Source organism: Caloenas nicobarica, chromosome 6, assembly GCF_036013445.1.
Source record: "Caloenas nicobarica isolate bCalNic1 chromosome 6, bCalNic1.hap1, whole genome shotgun sequence".
NCBI lineage: Eukaryota > Metazoa > Chordata > Aves > Columbiformes > Columbidae > Caloenas > Caloenas nicobarica.
In genome coordinates this window covers 21,767,048-21,786,194 of record NC_088250.1, presented here as the reverse complement: position 1 = coordinate 21,786,194, position 19,147 = coordinate 21,767,048, and the positions used below count along the sequence as shown (strand labels likewise).

General features: G+C 41.7%; 1 protein-coding gene across 1 annotated transcript in view; it reads right to left on the bottom strand.

Annotated features, from left to right (window-relative positions):
• Window positions 1-16,941, bottom strand: part of STK39 (serine/threonine kinase 39) — a 102,246-nt gene extending 85,305 nt beyond the window's left edge. Inside the window, exon 1 of the mRNA XM_065637826.1 lies at window positions 16,787-16,941. Within this exon, the coding sequence (XP_065493898.1) occupies window positions 16,787-16,901 (115 nt within the window). The 5' untranslated portion in view covers window positions 16,902-16,941. The remainder of the gene's footprint in view (window positions 1-16,786) is intronic.
• Between the last annotated feature and the right edge of the window lie 2,206 nt (window positions 16,942-19,147).

Below are 19,147 nucleotides of genomic sequence, written 5' to 3'. Positions count from 1 at the left end.
TCAGACACCTGCTTGGTAAGGAGACTTCTGCCCATAGCCATACAGAGCTCAGCACTTGCCAGCTTGGTACAATGTCATCAACAGACTTCGGTCAGATTTGAATGTCCAGGGATGACCGTTAACTATGTGTGGGCATTCAAGTAAACCTGGCAATAAGCACACAGTTTGAAAAGGGAGGAAAGAAAAAACAGAGACCATGGGCCACTACCTCCTTCCACCTCAAGACTGTCCACTTCCCTCTGTTCCCATCCTGTCTCTCCCAACAGATACCGACAAGTGCTGATGTTAAACTCTAGCCTGAGAAATTTTTTTCCCTTTGTCAGAGAGGCATTATTTAGTGCAACTCTATTGAAACAAGGCAAATAGATGAATAACCAAAAACATAATCGCTGTGTTTGTTAAGCACATGGGAGAAACAGTAACGTATCGGTGGATCAAGATCATACATTTTGTTGAAGCTCAGCAGAAATAAAGCCCTGCCTCACTACTAGAGAAATACATCCTGGTACCCATACAGTTATGTCCCATACTGCACACAGTCTTGCCTTTGAAGCTACAGTAGTAAGCCAGTATCCCAGCTCCTCCCAGCTCCCTTACCGGTTTTCCAATCCAATATACTATGTTTAGTGCAGAACATAGTTTTACTCCCCTGTGCTATCATGATTAGTGTTCAAAGTAACAACAACACAGCAGGAGGCAGAGTTAGCAACCTGCCCCGACAGCCCCACGTTTTAACACTGAGAAACTTTTAGCCTTATCAATCACAAAAATAAGATAAGACACATGACAAAAGTACATTCCTGCCCTTTTTTTAAGAAGGTACCTACAAAGGAATTCAAGTCTTCTGGGTAAGATAAGGTGCTAAAAAGGCTGAGGATCAACTTTTAGGAGTGTATCAGAAACACACACTAACCACAATGCTTTTCCTTTTGCCCATCTTTGAACAGGAAGCTGCACGGATTCCAAACACACCTTGGTGCTTGATGCTGAAAGGTGTAAATGTGTTGCAAAGGAAAGTCTACTGGTACCAAACATCCGGGCAGTTTAATGCTCATCTGTGTGTGTCATCATCAAAATTATCTTTTAACTAAGTACTCCATGGCCTTGAGTCCTCTTACATGCTAGTTGTGGAGCTCACAGAGAGCCTCGTACGTTTCCAGACCTGGTATGAGAGCACCTCCCACTCATTAGCAATCCACAACAAGGAAATGTCACCACCACAGCAGGTAAGGAAAACCTAAACAAGAGCAGTCCCCTTCCAGCAGGTGTTATCTTCTCCTTGTCATTCAAAATGGATGAGTCGTCTAAATAAAGAAGTTGAAAGGGAACTATACCAACCCAAATTAGACTATCTAGGCAAATCCTGTATTATCAACACTACCCAAGATTAAATTCCTTTTGCTGTGCTCCACATCTCAAATATCTTCATAAGTGTTATTTATAGGTGAAAAAAGTATGCATTAAAAAAAATCCAATATCATCACTACTTCAGAAATTGCAGTCATCAGAAGTAGAATTTGCCTCATGGAGGTGTCAGGATAAGACTGGTGTGACTGGTATCCCCTGCTCCTGACCCCTGATAATGTGGTCAGCATAACTAACACCATTTTATAAGGCAAGCAGCCATTCTCTGTGACTGAGCAGGTCACATATTCGTTTCCTTTCTCCTCATTATCAGGCCCTGAAGGTCCTGTGAACCAAGAAGAAAAAAAAAAAAAAAAGAGAGAAGAGAAGAGAGAGATTTCTTCTTCCCCTCCCTACCAGCCTCCAGATTCCTGGGCATCAGGCCGATTACTCCCTGCTTTATCAGCCTTGAAGGTCCCAGGCACCCGGCCAAGCCGGTGCTGGTGATGACCTCGCCACAGCACACACAGCACTGTCCATAAAATCAATCACTTACAAGTCTTGAGTGAAATGCAACCAAAGTATCTCTGTTGCAGCTTGCAGAACTTACATTTTCCTCACAACTACCATGGTTTTCAGGCCTGCTTGGGGTACCTTATCATAATTTTATATACCTAATACACTTATATGCCCTTTACTATCATTTTTCCCAGGTTGTGATTATGACATAATATAAAGTACTGCATTTTAAGAGCTTAATGAACCAAAGAGTATGAAACTGAACTTAGCAGTGAAAAGTCAAGTTCCATATCTGGAATGAGCTCTCAATCACATTACCTTCCATGTGAGCTGCCGTTGTTAAAAACTAAAAAAGTGAAACAAAGTGTTACATATAAGAGTAAAATAAATTATACTCCATTTCAATATTAATTTTATTATAATTTACAAAAGTTGCAGAACAGGAACTGAGAATTTGATGCCACCAAAAAATAGCTTGTATCACGTCAGAGAGCAAAGAGGTCGCTTAACGGTACTCACCTAACAAATGCCTAAAATGCCTTCACTTGCACATACGGGTAACTTGTGAATTCACCAAATTTACGGTCTAGGAGATATGTGTGCCTTTGTACAATGAGTACCATTACACATAACCGTCCATTACTTAAAGAGATTTAAAGGAATACTTTTCTTTGGGCATGATGAAAAATAACTAACTAAACACATCCATTTAAGCCCAGCACCTAGGAGAAAAAAGGGAAGATCTACTCTGTTAGGTTGTCATTAGGTTAGATTATGTAAAAGAATATGTGGTCAGGAGCATGAATCATCTTTAAAGGTTCTCTGAAAGGACTCTTGAGAAGACAAAAACAAAGAACTGAGCCACAGGCAATAATGGCACATATGCAAGGGGTATTATTATCTGTTAGACTAGCTCATGAGACAGAAGAGGGGTAAGAAAAGCTCTGAGGCGCCTAAGCCCTTCTCCAGTTAATATTAGTTTTGTAATCAGATCTGCACTGGCTTCTTGCAAAACAAAAAAGAATCCAACCTCACTCATACTGCAAATTAATTAGGGAAGAAGAAACAGAACAAGCAGCAGCAAAAGAACTTGCAGCAGCAAAAGATCTTGCAGCAGGCTTTTCCACCCAGGCTTCCGCTGCTCTTGCAGCACGGCCAGCAGCACAGGCCCTGCCGGCACACTGCGGGCAGGAGCCAGCCCCGGGTGCACAGTCACACTGGGACCATCCTATGATAAGGAGAAATGTAGATGTACTGTACCTGATGTGAATAAATCCAACAAATCCCTATTCATTCTGCATTTTCCCAACAAAAGGCATGAAAGAGTTGAAGCAAAGGATATGACTTGGTTTAAGAATTTATTACAAACACTACAATGGATTTTGTCTGTCATTTATTATTATCCATTCATCCTCACAATGTAGGTCAGATAATCAGCTAATAATGTAAACCTCTTCAGATTTTTTTTCCTTACAGTTGTACAAAAAACTTGCAGTCAAATTCATAGAACCAAAAGCCATAGAAAAGAATATCTGTATAAAACAGAGACAGTTTCTTGCCATTTTAACATGGAATCATTTCAGTTGTTGGAAGAGACTCTCAGGATCATCAAGTCCAACCATAACCTAACTCTAGCACTAAAAAAAAACATGCTGTGGTTAAGCGATAGACTACATCAATGACCTAACAGGTCTAACTTTTTTTTTATTTAAACTTTTTGTCATCATTCATATAGTGTTACACAGAGGAAAAAAGAGGAGGAAAACAAACACACACACACCAAACCTTGAAGTACGTGTAAGAGGGCTTGACAGGTTTCTGGTTTTACAGTGTTTGACAACACTAGGTGAATTTTTCTCACATTTGAGAGAATAATAAATTTTTTCTTACCAGGTTAATCCAAAGGTAGATTTTTCACATCGTTGCTTACAACATACTTTTTTAAAAGCTTTTTTGTTTGTTCATTTTAAATCACAGGCTTCAACCTATCTGTTATCAAAAAGAAAAAGCAAAATCTCCAGGTCTTCTGTAGAAGAGGAGGTTTCTACAAGAAATCTGAGAGATTCTCCTCTAGCTAAATAGCCCTCCAGAAAGCATACCAGCTGGGGCATTTCATTTTTCCTTCATTGATCTGAAGAAGCATAAACACTTCACGCAGACACATGCACAACAAAAAGTAGCTTTTTTTCTACACTCAATTGAAAAGTTGCTAAAATAAACTTCCTTATCATTCAGTCAGCTGCAAGACAAAAGAATATTGTGTAATAAATCGCAATTTAAACCAAAGAAGCATATCTAGAAGAGAAAGGGAAAGTTGACATAATTTTTCCCTTAAAAATTTTGTATCCGAGTTTGTTGTTTCAAAGGTATACAGTTTTATCCTAAGGTGAACAATCAACACAAAAGTTTCACAGGAAAATCTTAACAATAACACTTCAAGTATTAGAAATTTAGAAATACACGTATCAGGATGCAGTTCTTACTCAAGGGCAAAGCCTCCCATCAGATACAAGAGAAATTAAAAATTTCAAGAGAATAGAAAAAGCAGAGAAATAACGAACAGAGGATAAAGTAAGTGAAGTTAGAGGGGAAATTCAAAAAAGAGCACGAGCCTACACTTACTACTATTTGGTTGCCTGTACATTTGCATTTTGGTTTAGAGCAAACAGAGCAGTTTTGAAGTAAATGCCCTCTACTTGATCTTCTTCACAGAGCTTTAGTTTGCTTTGCAGTGGCTCCTGAATGTGCAAGATAAAATCCTTTTGGAGGAACCTGAACTGGAAGTTCTGCTTCAGCAGAAACATGCTCTAGCCCCAGAAAGACTTAATGATTCAGACCAGTCTTTGGAACTTTTCAAAAAACAAGGACAGCTAGTATGTTTGCTCCAAGGAACTGGTGTATATCTTGCTCAAAGTAAAACTCCAAAAGCAAACACGCTGCAGAGGACTCAATATCAACTGATTCACTCATCTGCTCCCATTTCACCAGGAATTTACAGACATAGACACAATTAAGATACTAATGAAATTTCAACGTGGGACCAATTTGTAATCCACAAATGTTCTCCAAATCTGCCTTGCTGTTAGCAGGGACACTTTCGTCAGAGTTGCTTCTATAATTTAAGATGCTCTTTGAAAGAACAAACTTCCAAACAAGTATTTTTCTGCTGTTTCACACAAAGATACCACAAAAATTGTTTCAAACCATGGAATCACAGTATCATTTATGTTGAAAGTGTCCTCTAGAGATGATCTAGTCCAATGCTCCTGCTCCAACAGGGTCAGCTGAAGGAGGTTGCCCAGCCAGGTTTTGAGTATCTCCACAGATGGAGACTGTGCAACCTCTCCAGGCAACCTGTTGTCCTGTTTGATCACACTCAGTAAAGGTTTTCTTGTGTTAAGACTGAGATTCATCATTTTTGTGTCCATTGCCTCTTGCCCTGTCTGTGGGCACTACTGAGAAGAGTCTGGCTCCATCTTCTTCATTCCCTCCCATCATGTATTCATACATATTGATAAGATCCCCTTGAGCCTTCTTTTTCCCTAACTAGTCCCAGCTCTCGGCCTCAAATGAAAGATGCTCCAGTCCCTTAAACATCTCTGTGGCCATGGACATGCTGATTTTTTGCAGGCTCACACCTGAAGTGCAAAGCTGAGGAAAATCTCTGTTAAGAGAAACTCCCTGAACAGGTTTATTTTATCCAAGCTGAAACACAACCAGCAGAGCTAAGGTTTCTACTGCTTCCCATCTTTCTTACCTACTTGTCCAAACCTCATTCGGCTGTGAGTTTTCAGAACACCACACAGAAAAGCCCTAGAGTAACATACGCTGAATAACATATCTGGAAGAAGCAGCTATTTTGAGCAACAGCTGTCTACATAACAAAGATCTATAAGGAAAAGTTAATTTGAATCATACTCTACAACAGCAATGGCATCTTATCATAACAAATATAGGTACATGACACTGGCTCAGAAATAAAGCTTTTCCTTCAAAGTTCACAGATGTAAGGAAACTTCTTTCTCCAACACTCTCCTAATACAGAATGAGGTCTTCCTAATAAAATGCAAAATAAAAACAAAACCCCTTTCCTACCACCTGTTCTACTACAATCTTTAAATACTCTATTATGTCACATGGTTGGATATTTTTCTTCCTAAGATAAACTGCAAGATCTAATTTTTAGTTAAAATATTTGCAGAAAATAAACATGGACTGTGATTCACCCTGTTGTTTCATCATCAATACAGAAGCCATTATTCAATATGCATACAAATTCTCGTATCTAGAAGGTAAAACTCACACTAGAAATGGTTCTGCATAACTACACTAGAACTTGTTATCTGGTATTCACTGTGGGACCAAAAGTTACTTTACCGGGGTATTACCTGAACTTCACAGAACTCTGCTTAACTCCACCTTATACAAGCAGGATAAATTGAAGATGTGCTATGCTGGACCAGATTTCCTGCCTAGAAAAAACTCTTAAAAGAGATGACTATTCATTTCTGAAGTAGCACTATAAACAAATGCTGGTGTTGATTTAGTTGGCATATTTTATTGTTTCTCATTTAGTTTGAAAGTAAACACTTGGAACAATTCTAATACCATGAATGCAATATTTTCCAAGTCTTCCGGATGTCACCACATAGTGCATCATTCTCTTCTGAGAATGAAGAACAGCAATCTACCAAAACAAAGGCAGTATTGCTGCTGTACTGTCGTGACGATCTCTAATTAATACTGCAGTGTTGAGCTACAAAGCATCTTCAGCTAGTTCACCCCAACAGAACATGCCTGCTAGAATTTGAGTCTATCGTGGCCACACACTACAAGCAAAAAAAAACTTAGCCGTTTCTCATCCTGCCTCTCATGAAACAACAGAGCAATATAAATGCTATCATACAATTAAATTTCATCAAGTGATTCTAATCCAATTCCAATAAAGTTCCTATTATTAGTCTGAAGTGGTTCAGAGCCTGGAAGCACAGGACACTAACAGGAATAAATTGTAAGTTTCAATTCAGTCCCTGTAGTAATGAAATGTCTTCAAAGCAAAAAAGTGAGAAGGGAAAGGCAACTTTATAACTGAATTGGGATCCTTCTGAATCTAAGTATGTTTCTTCTCAGAAGTCTAAAACAATAGCTCAAGCTTATACTCTTGTCAATATTACTCTTACAGGATACAAACCATGATCAACAAGTAAATACACAACACTTCTCTGATCTGTTAAATTAGCTATTTTTGTACCACTACTCTGAAGCAGGTATACTTGGCACATAGTTTGCTTACATCTATAGTAATTGTTTCTATTAAGAAAACCCTCAGACATTCAACATTGATCTTGACCTTCAAAACCTTAAGTTCACACTGTTTCTGAAAGAATGACTAGGAACACAAAAACTTTCCCATTTTCAGTCTGCTTCTAGTCCTCATTTCTTTTTTAGTGTGTTGGCGTAGCTTAGCTTAAAAGCCATGTAATGTAATCACTACATCAGCCTGTAGGACCATCAAGTTTCACCTATATTTTACTTCTGATCAGAATACCTCAGAGGCAGTTAAACATCCACAGGAATAATTAGGCTAATAAAACAATTCAGAATTTGTTAAACAAAAGATTAATGGAGACAGCTAATTTATCATAGTGGGGTTTCACCAAACTGTTGAGTGAAGTCACATACCCAGTCAAATACCTTGGGGCAAAGCACGGGAAACATTAGCTCCATCAATGCCACAAACTTAATACTTCAGCTAACAAACACTGTTCAAACCCTTCACTGAGTTTGTCTCCAGAGCAAATGGCAGGACTGTCACAAACAGCAACCCTGAAAAATCATGCCTGGGACTTTTTCAGGGGGACTCTAAAAACCCACCACCTTTAGCAGCATTGTCAGCATCTCCACACTGCCATGGAAACTTTCTGCAAAACAGTCACCAACCAGCTGAAGTCTACCTAAACGCCAGGAAGCATGCAAACTTCTCCATCAAGATGAAGCTTCTTCCCCTTTACTGCCATCCCTCAGCTATCTATTCTCTCCTGAAAGGCAGCCAACTCTCATAAAGTAACTCAGACAACAGCAGTTGCCAGAAAAATTAGGTTTCTTTTACACAGTCAGGTATGACATGATTACTTGCCTCTTCCTGGGTGCTCTCCCTGGTTTTTCTCATTATTATGTTTTCTGTCCCAGAGCAGGGTTGTTTTGGGTTTGGGTTTTTGGTTTGTTTTGAACTTCTTTTTACTCTGGCACTCTAGGCCCCCGGGGTACATGTTAACTACCCCACCATGGTCTCCAGGCAGAAGCACTGTGCGAGAGGCAGCAGGTGGCAGGGAGAAGGAAGAACCGCGTTGCCACCGGACAGCCCTGGGGAAGGCAAGGGAGGACAGTAGCCAGGCCCCACGACAGAAGGCAGGAGACAAGCATTCAGCCTTCACTGGTTGCTTCAATTGCAGAGTGCATCACGCAACCACATAGAACCTAGTACGATGCACACAGAGACTGATATAAGAAAGAAAAGAGTTTTAAAGCAAATCATTCTCTCAAGGATTTTATACCAGCATTTCTTCATTCTGCTGCTGCCGGATGATAATGTTCTTACACCCACGAGCTTCAACCATGCGACCCTTACGCACAACCAAAGACCTTCAAACTTAGCAAGACACAGTGAAATCTAGCAGAACTGTCAGGATTTCACTCCACCAGCAAGGCTGCACTGCAAAAGGTAGAAATAAGTAAAAATCTACTCAGCCAAATAAATAAATTATTTATTTACACCGGAAATTAATTATTTATTTACACAGGGTAAGCACTATCAGCTTCTCTCAAGTATTAATATCATTTCTTCTGGGGAAAAAAAAAAATAAGATTGTGCATCAGTAAATTTCCTAGCGACAAATTTATCTTCCAAGTTCTGCAAGCAGATTGCTCCTCTGCACTGCTGCTGCTCAGTGGTATCCCAGTGACTTCAGCAAACTCAGGAAGTTAAAGAGAGTAACTAAACTTGCTTTTTAAGGTCCATTCTTTAAATGCCAAGAATTGCTATTATTACTGGAAATAAAACCAACTTCTATCTACTGCTGCCTTATAGTTCTGAATTATTTTAGAATGGAGGAAGGGGGAAGAGAAAGAGAACCAAAAGGGTCAACAAAAATGAAATATAGCCTACACATGCAGCCACTATATCAGCCACCCACACCTCCTTTGCATGGAAGCTCACTGGTTTTGGCTCTCAAGCCAGTCAGATCAGATGTGGTTTTGTTTCCATTTAACAAAGATAAGCTCCATTCAATAAGCAGATTCTGCAAAATAAGACAAATAAATTTTAAAAAACTGGTCTCTGACCTAAGGGAAAGTGATTTTTCACTGAAAGAAAAAAAAAAAGTAAAACAGTTCTAATGTTGTTTCACAGCAACACATGACCCAACCTAAAATTGCTCTCCCAGGTCTGAACTTGGCCCCTGCTATCAATATACCCTTACAATGCCAGTCACAAGCAGCAGTCCCACTTTGAAGATGCAAAGCCTTGCTGTTGTAAGGATAGTGAGAATCAAAATCACGCAATCCCTTCACACTTCCACACGCTCACCAGCAGAACTGCTCCTCTTCTAGCACTCAAGCAACTCCTGTGAAGCCAGGACTTTCCAGGTCTCGGAGATTTTGGACCTTATCAGTAAGAAGAACTGGGGAGAAGAGAGAAAGCATAGCGACAGGAGAGCCAAGCATAAAGGAGGCAGGCAGATTCCAAGGGCAAGAAAGAATAGCATACTTTCTGTGAAATAACATTACATAGCAACAGCCAACTGCCTGATGTGTTGATTACATGTTCCTTTTCCATTCCAGTTAACAAATTAACTTTAAAACAATCTTTATGTGCTGGTTATTTGCAATCGCAACAAACTCAAAGCAAGTTATGTGTAATTTTCCTTATTTTCATGCCATTCAGGTTGTTGTAAAATATAATTCATCTTCTTCCTGACAAGTCTGAATTCCAACTGCATCACTTTTTTTTTCTTTTAAGTCACTATAACAAAGCTTGATCATTCAACCACAAAGCCTAAACTCTTAGAAGTAATAAAAACTACAGCCTTGTCTCCAATCTGGGTATTTCTAATGCAGAAAGTTCATTTTCGTTAAAAAAAAACAAGACAGAGTTCCCTTCCCCAACACTACTACTATCATGGGGAGACAAGGCAAATAATTAACAACTACAAGCTCTGTGCAACCTCATTAGCAGCACAGCACTGTGAGTGTTCTACAAGGTATTTTTAAATTGCACCATGACCACCTTTACTCTGAGAACTGAATTAAAAGCCGCTCCTTATAAAAATACTAAATGGGGCTTCAACATTTCTAGAGTTTCTTCAAATGGTTATTAGTTGACATGAAATCTTGACTAATTAGTTCCCAAAATGTAAAATTTTAATTTACAAAATAATACACTCTTTCTGTCAAGCTACATGATGTATTAAGTTGTGATTAATGTTATGAATGCTACATTTATTATGTGCATGTACAATACATTTAGGCTGCTGTGGCAACTTTTAAGATTGGTAAGGAATAATTTGCTTTAGAGCAGAATTAAGGCAGGCATACCTTCCTTTTCACATAAAGTTTTAGTATAAATATCTTCGGTAGTGTTAAGTATTACTTATCAAATTATGCAGCTTCTTATGCAAGAATTACAAGGGGTTTGGAAATAAATCTCCGCAAGAGCAAATACCAAAGTTTATCATACCTTTAGTTGCTACCGTGCAGTAATTCACTGAGCACAGTCCAATATAATTTGCAGCATATACATTAATACTACTGCAAAAGAAAGCCCTTCAACTGTTTTTTCCACTTGAAAGAAAAAAACCCTGATTAAGGATGGGAGTAAGAAATTTGGGAAAATTTGAATGAGACACAAGCATCTGATCAACAGAACAACACAGAACTGCAATTTTATCTCTATAGAGAGGCTTTTCAAAACAGCATACACCATGCTTACAGGCTTCAACATCAGTTCCTGAGCATCATAATCAGAGACCTCTCCACAGAGTCAAAGATCTCTGGTAACAACAAATATAGAAGAGTCTATTCTCTGTCAAAGAGCTATTAGCAATACACGGCGGGGGTGGGGGGTGAGGTGGAGGTAAATAGCACTCTCTAGAAACACCAGCAAAGAGCCCAGAGCTGCTAGAGTGACTCACGGGGCTGCTTACAATAAGAACTATACAATCATCAGAACAGTGTCAAATGGTAACCTGTTCTACTCAAAATCTCAACACATTCGACTTTGCAACATTGCACCTTATGAGGCAACAAACCACAAGATATTTTGGAGCTCAAAGTTAGAAAGGCAAAACCAGATGAAAGCCTCCCTTCAACTAAAGTAACTTTTTTAATGAGTTGCAGCCAACATACATAATCCATCGTGTAGCAGTAAACCTTTATTTTCCAATTAAGTCTGTCTGTTTTCTAGCCAAATTAATTTTCCAAGTCAGTTGCAGCAGGAGAGATGAAAACATAATTTTATAATGGAAGCTAGCACCCAGCCTAATCACAAAGTAATCCACTGCTTTGTAACAGCATCTTCCTTCCACAATTATCAACACAGGCTGTCAAACATTGTTACATCCAGCAGAAGTGCATCAACTCCAATGTAGTTTTCCAAAGAGAAGTCAAAGCCACTTGCTCATAGCAATTTAAGAAACCTTTAAAAACAAAACAAAAAAAACCACATACACCCCTCAAAAAAAAAAAAAAAAAAACAACAAAACACCCACACCATCACCTAGATTTAATGCTGCTCTGTCTCATCCATGTCATGTAGGGCTCATTACAATTTGAAAGACACAACTACAATTTTAACACTACTCAATTTTCAGGTTTTTATGTTGATTATCATTCAAGTGTTTGTTCTGTGAAGATTTCTGTTGTTTCTGAGGAAGAAAAAACCTTGCATATGGAGGTGACATAAATTCAGAGAATCTATTGCAGTTATTTTATGCAGAATGCTTGGCTATAAACCCAAACTGAAAAAGTATATCTCTCACAGTACTGCTTTTCCTGGCTTTTTTTTTTAATCTAAGTTATATACAACTTATAAAAAACACAGCACATGCATTAAAATCCACTGCACTTTTTAACTGAACGCATTAAAATCACAGAAAGAGATCTCCCAGGTCTTCACTAAATTAAATCTGGCTCTTCCCTAATAGCAATTACAGTTCTTATCTCTGTAACTCCTACTGGAAGGTTGCTTTGGATCCTCCTGTCCTAAGTTAGAAATCCCCTTCTGACTTCCAAATGGGTATGTGTATGGCCAGCTGTATCAATCTAAATTAACGTAAGAATTTCCTCTTAACTCTCTAAGCTAAACATTTTCAGATAGCAATGAGAATGGTTTCTTCCTGCTCCAGAAAAGCTTTGTATATAGCCATTAATAGGAAGAGCCTCTTCCTTGCATCAGCTCTATCAATCATGCAGCCATGCAGCAAGTCAAACAGGGAACCTGATCCAACAGAAAACTAAGGCAGCAGAAGAACTAGTTCTCTGTCAGATCAATGTGATCCTTTCGACAGCTGCCTGTTAGAGCAGATTAAATGTATCATGAAACCGCATGCCAATGGTTTACAAAGAACTGGCTAGCCACCTTAAAAATAAAGCAAACATGGAATAACATTTCATAAGGAGCACTCCTTAAAGCCAGCATTTTCTCTTTAACAGGTACATGAATCTCCCAAACATCACAAAGGAAGCAACAGACAGAGAAGGATAAAAAGCTGTATTACTTGAAATCTGTATTCTGTGGCCTTGGTTTTCAAAATATTAAGTTGATGCAAAAGTAATTGCAGTTCCAGACTGTGAATTTTAAATCATTATAACTAGGCTCAAACACATCTTTATTAATCAAAATAGGAAGCATTACAATCAACACATTTTTGCCAACGAGAAATAAGTTTGCTTATTCCTGTAGCGTAAAAATTTGCTCTTTGGGATTCAGCTAACTTTTGGAAAGCATTTTCTGCATCCTGCTGGTTGGGGAAACATTTTCCCTGCAAAAAGTTGTCAAGATGCTTGAAGAAGTGGTAGCTGGTTGGCAAGAGGTCAGGTGAATATGGCAGATGAGGCCAAACTTCGTAGCCCAATTTGTTCAACTTTTGAAGTGTCGGTTGTGTGACGTGCAGTCGGGTGTTGTCATGGAGAAGAATTGGGCCCTTTCTGCTGCTCGATGCAGGCTGCAGGCATTGCCGTTTTCAGTGCATCTCCTCAATTTGCTGAGCAGACCTCTCAGATGTAACAGTTTCGCCAGGATTCAGAAAGCAGCAGTGGATGAGAGCAGCAGCAGACCACCAGTGACCATGACCTTTTTTTTGGTGCAAGTTTGGCTTTGGGAAGTGCTTTGGAGGTTCTTCTCAGTCCAATCACTGAGCTGGTTGTCACTAGTTCTCATATAAAATCCACTTTTCACTGCACATCACAATCCGATCGAGAAATGGTTGCTTGTTGTTGCATAGAATAAGAGAAGATGACACTTCAAAATGACGACTTTGTTTTCAGTCAGCTCCTGAGGCACCCATTTATCGAGCTTTTTCACCTTTCCAATTTGCTTCAGATGCTAAATGACCGTAGAATGGTCAACAATGAGTTCTTCGGCAACTTCTCGTGTAGTTGTAAGAGGATCAGTTTCGATGATTGCTCTCAATTGGTCGTTGTCGACTTCCGATGGCGGCCACTACGCTCCTCATCTTCAAGGCTCTCATCTCCTTTGCGAAACTTCTTGAGCCTCCGCTGCACTGTACATTTGTCAGCAGGTCCAGCACCAAATGTGTTGTTGATGTTGCGAGTTGTCTCCGGTCCCCACTGCTTTATGGCTCATTTTGAACTCAAATAAGAAAATCGCTCAAATTTGCTTTTTGTCTAACATGATTTCCAAAGTCTAAAATAAATATAAAATAAACAGCAAGTAGTAACTCAGTAGCAAAAAAAACCCCATAAAGCGAGAAAAGCACATTAAAATGATGTATAACATAACCACATTTATTTAAGAACATATTCCATAGCAAACAGCAAATTCCAACAATGCAAAAACTGCAATTCCTTTTGCGCCAACCTAGCAGTTGGCTAGACACAGATGAGCAGTAAGAAAAGTTCATTCTCACACAGAAGAGCAGAACTTCTCCAACCTGCTAAATCCTCAGGATGAAGACAGCTCACATGACTAAATGGTTTTCATTTTATGATCACCAGCAGAACTCCTACATGGCCATTGAAGTCATTCTGCACCTGTGTTTTAGTTACCATATCATATAAAGCCTATTCTGTTGGGAAGTGTTGTGATAAACCACCCTGGTGTCCCTCACCCTGTGTACCTTTCCTCCTGCAAAGCCCACAAATTTGCTTCAATATGTTATTTTTCTCATTTAACTGGCAAAGGGCTGTTGTAACTGAACCCATCACTGAAGACGACACCCAGCTCCTCAGGGAGAAGTGTGAAGTGCTTTCCAGAGATGAAGGGCTCTGTTTCAGCAAGTGGTAACTACTCACGTTCATGATGCAATTAACCCTGGCATGGCTGATGCAAAGGGATATAAATTGCTGCTGAACCAAGTTCAGACTGTATCATTCTCCCCTCCCTCTGGTATAAAAAAGATGCTTTAAGAGTCCCTCACTAGGTTCATTAAAAGCAACAACATTCATCCAACCTCTCCAAAATTATGTCCACATTTGGTCAAATGCACAGAATTTATATAGTGCTTTTTTTGAGGAAGTGGGGTGAGGTGTGTTTGTTTGGGATTTTTTACTATTTTTAATAGTATCGAGACTAAATTTAATCTCATAATGGGTCTCCTATAAGTTAAGACAACAAATAGAAGGTGTTAATGAAAAAGACATATCTAAGCACAAGATTTTTAAGTGGTACAAAATAAATCTCAGTGAGTTTGAGAGAAAGCCATGTAAGCAACCTAAACTTAGTGAAAGTTCAACTGAAGTCAGACAAGTTCAGTGCGTCCAAGAATCTGATTCAATATAACCTGACCTCAATTTCCTCACTAGGCATTCACTTTAGTTAAAGAAATAATATCAACATTTAATAGCACCAGTAGGTAACTAGTAATAAAGTTTCTCTACATACAGGTATTTTCTACTCAAATTTAGCATCCACCTGTACAATGGATGTATGCTTATATATAAATATTTAGAAATACACTTTACATATCAAAAGATAAAAGCTTTTAAGTGGAAAGAAGAAAGTGGAACGGAGTTTCTAAATGAAACTCTGACCCAGGCATTCTACAGTTACTGCAACAGAAAATAATTACTTTTTAAATAGCTCATATGACTCGTGTCACACCCTAGACAAGGATTAATCCAACACCTTCAAGGCCTTTTTACCTTTTAAAATAGATTTATTTCTCAGCAAAGATATAGCTTATGCTAGTAGAATCACTTCCACTTGGCTAATTTAGATCCATTCTCCAGACCCGGTACGACAAAATCTTCTGGCCGGTAAACCCACACCCATGGCGGGGCCTCCGCTGGCAGCACTTGGCTTGACACTGAGCACCAGTGTGGTCCAGGCCAGTCACCTCCAGGGATCTGAACACCTGAACCCTCATCCCTCCTCAGTCCCTTTTCACAGCCTAGGAAGTGCAAACAGAAACACAAAGGCACCACCTGGGTCAATAGAAAGCCATCTCATTTTAAGGAAGAAGTACTTTTCTCAACTATTTTGTTTCCACCTGTGGAAAATAAAAACCTTAATGACAAAGCTGAGTACACACAACTTGCAATCCAGATCAATAACACGTAGTTCTGGTTGTCATCAGCCAGACAACAATTAGCAATTGGTGTGTGATACTGAAGATAACCAGTAGCAGGAGCAGGCAAGACTCCTGGATTTTTTTTTTTCATTTAAGTAGCCTTGTTCATAAGGAATAGCAATCACAGTCTTAGAGCTGGCCTTTGCCATCTGCAGTATTTGCTGAAGGTTTAAAATGTTACATACGAATAAGAGCAAGTTTTCCCAAAGTATTTCATTAGCAACAAGCAACATCTAGGTCAGGAGACGAAAAACTTTCCATCACGTATACTGTTAACAACAGTCACCTTTTCACACAGTAAAATTCAAAATAACCCAGTCCAAATATAGGGGATAGAGACTGAGCACATCTGATCTGCATTAGCCGGACATATGAACAAAGCGCTGAAGCGCACTGCTGGGAAGCCCCTGCCCAGAAGAACGCGGGGAGAGGGGCGGCAGACGGGTTAAACCTCACCCGGCAAACCAGGACAGCAGCGGGTTGGCCGGGGTGACACGAAGCTGTAATCCCCGGCTGGCCTTACGTGCCGCCGCCGGGCATAGGGAGCTGGGCCGGGGGGCACAAGATTAAACAGTGAGGGAGAAGAGCAAAGGGGTTTAAAATGTATATATTAAAAAACTTAAAAGGAAGTCACCCCGACAGTAGCAGATCTAGGTGTGAGATTTACCTCCCCCATGAAACCACCGGAAAAATGCAGAGTAATAAAGCGGATGCGCGCACACGTGCGCATCCACAGACACACAAAGCACCCGGAGCGCACTCGCAGAGTTGCCGGGTCCCAGTACAAACCGGGGCTCGGGCGGCGGCACCCACCGGTGCGGCGGCCAGCGGGGCGATGCGGACAGCGGCACCGACCGCCCGGCCGGGCCGCACCGGGCGGGGCGCAGCGGGTTCTAGAAGGAGCCGCCGCCCCCCGGGGCCGCGCCGCCCGCCCGCTGCCGGGCGGATAAAGTTTGCAGCAGCCGGCGGCGGCGCCACTGCAGTGCCGGGCGCGTCCGCCGCAGTGAGCGAGCCCCAGCCTGCGCGAGGATGAACGCCGGTAGGCCCGGAGCCGGCCGCCGCGGCATCCCCCGCCTCCGCCCCGCCGAGTCCCCCGCCGCCCTCCCCGCTCTACTGACCGATAACCTCCTGCAGCTCGTAGGCGTCCCTGCAGATGGGCCAGCCGACGGCCGGGGCGGCGGGCGCCGGCTGGGGCTGCTGGACGTGGACCGGCGACTCGCTCTGCTCCGCCATGATGCTGCCGAACCGCCCAGGCACCCGACGACCTTATTCAAACTTCCCTTCCAGCAACACCTTTCGGCCGCGCTCCCTCCCCGCGCAGCCGGCCGCCCGGCGGAGGGAGGAGGCAGGGCAACGAGGGGGAGGAGGCAGAGGCGGGCGCCGCCGCCGGCCCGGCCGCTCGCCCCGCGCGGCTGAGGGGAGCGAGCGCGAGCGCGGCGGTTGGGCCCGGCAGCCGCGGGCCGGGGTCGGGGCGCGGGGCGCGCGCCTCCGCCCGAGGGAGCAGCGCGGGCTGTGCGGCCGCGGCGGGAAGCGGCCCCGCCGGGAAGCGGCCCCGCCGGCACGGACTCCGCAGCCCGCTGGCGGCGTGCCGGCCATCTCCTGCCCCGCTCATCCCGGCGAGGCTCCCCGCGGCTGGAAGCACTGCCAGCCCCCGCAACGGCCGGCGGGCTGAGCGTGTGCGGGCCCCGGCCCTGCCGGCAGCGCCCCCGGAGCGCGGCGGGGCTGAGCACGGGGCCAGGGCAGGGCTGGGAGGAGCCCCCCGTACGGCGGGGATGCTGCAAAGCACCTGTTAGGCCGGTAACAAGCACACAGGCGTCGCTGGAGCACAGCTCTCCAGTATGCAAGTGATACCGCCGAGAGGGTGGCTGCTGCTGCGAGATTACTTGTATTTAAATTTGAGGACATAAAAAAAAAACCAACCACTGCTTTCGTCGGCAGCGAGGGCTCCGGTCCCGCGAAGTCGCCACTCGACACGAGCGGCCCTTTGCAGGGAGGGCGGCCGGGCCGAGCTGAGCCGAGTCACGTCCCGCCCGCGGGGACCGTGGCTCAGCGCAGGCCGCGCAGCACGGTGCGCTGCTGAGCAATGCTCCTGTGGCTAACCAGAGCCTAGTGATTTAAACAAATATTCACGACAAGAATCATGATTAAACTTCTCTACTGCTTCCCGTTATACAAGATGAGATAAAAACCTTGTGGTTAGATGAAACTCTGCTGTTTATATTAGTATAGAATTCTTTTTTTCTTTCCACTGTGTTGGTAGCATCACTGTATAATAGCAGCACCATTTTACTTACTATGAAATAATTTACAAAATAGCTATTTGTGCAGTCTACAGTCCCATGCCTACTTTGACTGCTTTGTATTTTAAAATTTATGGAGATCTGAAAGACTCGTAAAAAAATATTTCCACATATTTTAAAACCTCACTTCCTACTACAGCCAGAATTTAAGGTAACTAGAACTAATAATGAAAATATGTGAGCAGGAATGCTTTCAAAGCACTGATTAAAAGCAGAACTGAATCTCATAAGTTGTTAGGAAGTATGAGGAAGTGTGATTTAAACTCATAAAAAGATATACATAATACAACCTGTTAGATACTTTTTTCAGTCTTAGTTCAGTTCAGGATAACCCTATTCTACTAACTATTTTTGTGTAGCTTACTTCATGAAGACTTTCAGTTAATAGAATGTTGTTCCAAAAATGAAAGCAAGTTACTTCTGTTTTGCTGTGCTGCTGAGAAAACTGAGTGGAGCATAAACTCCTCACCAGCACTTAACATTTCAGCAGAAGGTGTATCAGCAACTTGCAAATAGGGAGTTATTTGTGCACTAAACTTCCATTTTCTCACATGAAACAGTTAAGCTCAGTACAGAGGCTACTAGTAGTAGAAAAAATACTGCATGCTTTCATGATAAACCAGTTCCTCTCAGTCTAGTTCTTAGAGGCTAGGTGATTAAACTCTTTTCATATACACACAGTAGAAATTATCTGCCACAAAACTAAAGGTCGGCAAGACTTGGAAGAGTAAGTATTAGACTGTCATTCAATACCAAGCTTAACGCCAAGACTACACAAACTTGTTATTAGTAGAGAAGACCTACCAGCAACAGCCTGAAAAAAAACAAAGAGTAAGGTAGCAACAGCACAGGCCAAATCAATCAGCACAGGAAAATGGGTTACTCACTATTGAAGGAAAACAGCCAACTTCTCCATCTGTACTCAGTTTTTGTGGATTGCGGTAGGGAGGTAGGTGATGGTTTTAGTTCTTGAGCCATGAGTTTCCATGATGCTCCTGCAATATCATTATCTAAACTGCTGGTTTACATCTGATACCATTTTTGTAATTTTAGTACGGATTATTGTCCCAATTGGTCCCATTAATCCTACAACTTTGGGAATTTCTAGAATGCATCTGCAGCTTTTACACAAAGAACTTTCTAGGATAGCAATTTGATAAACAGTGGGACTTCTGGGAA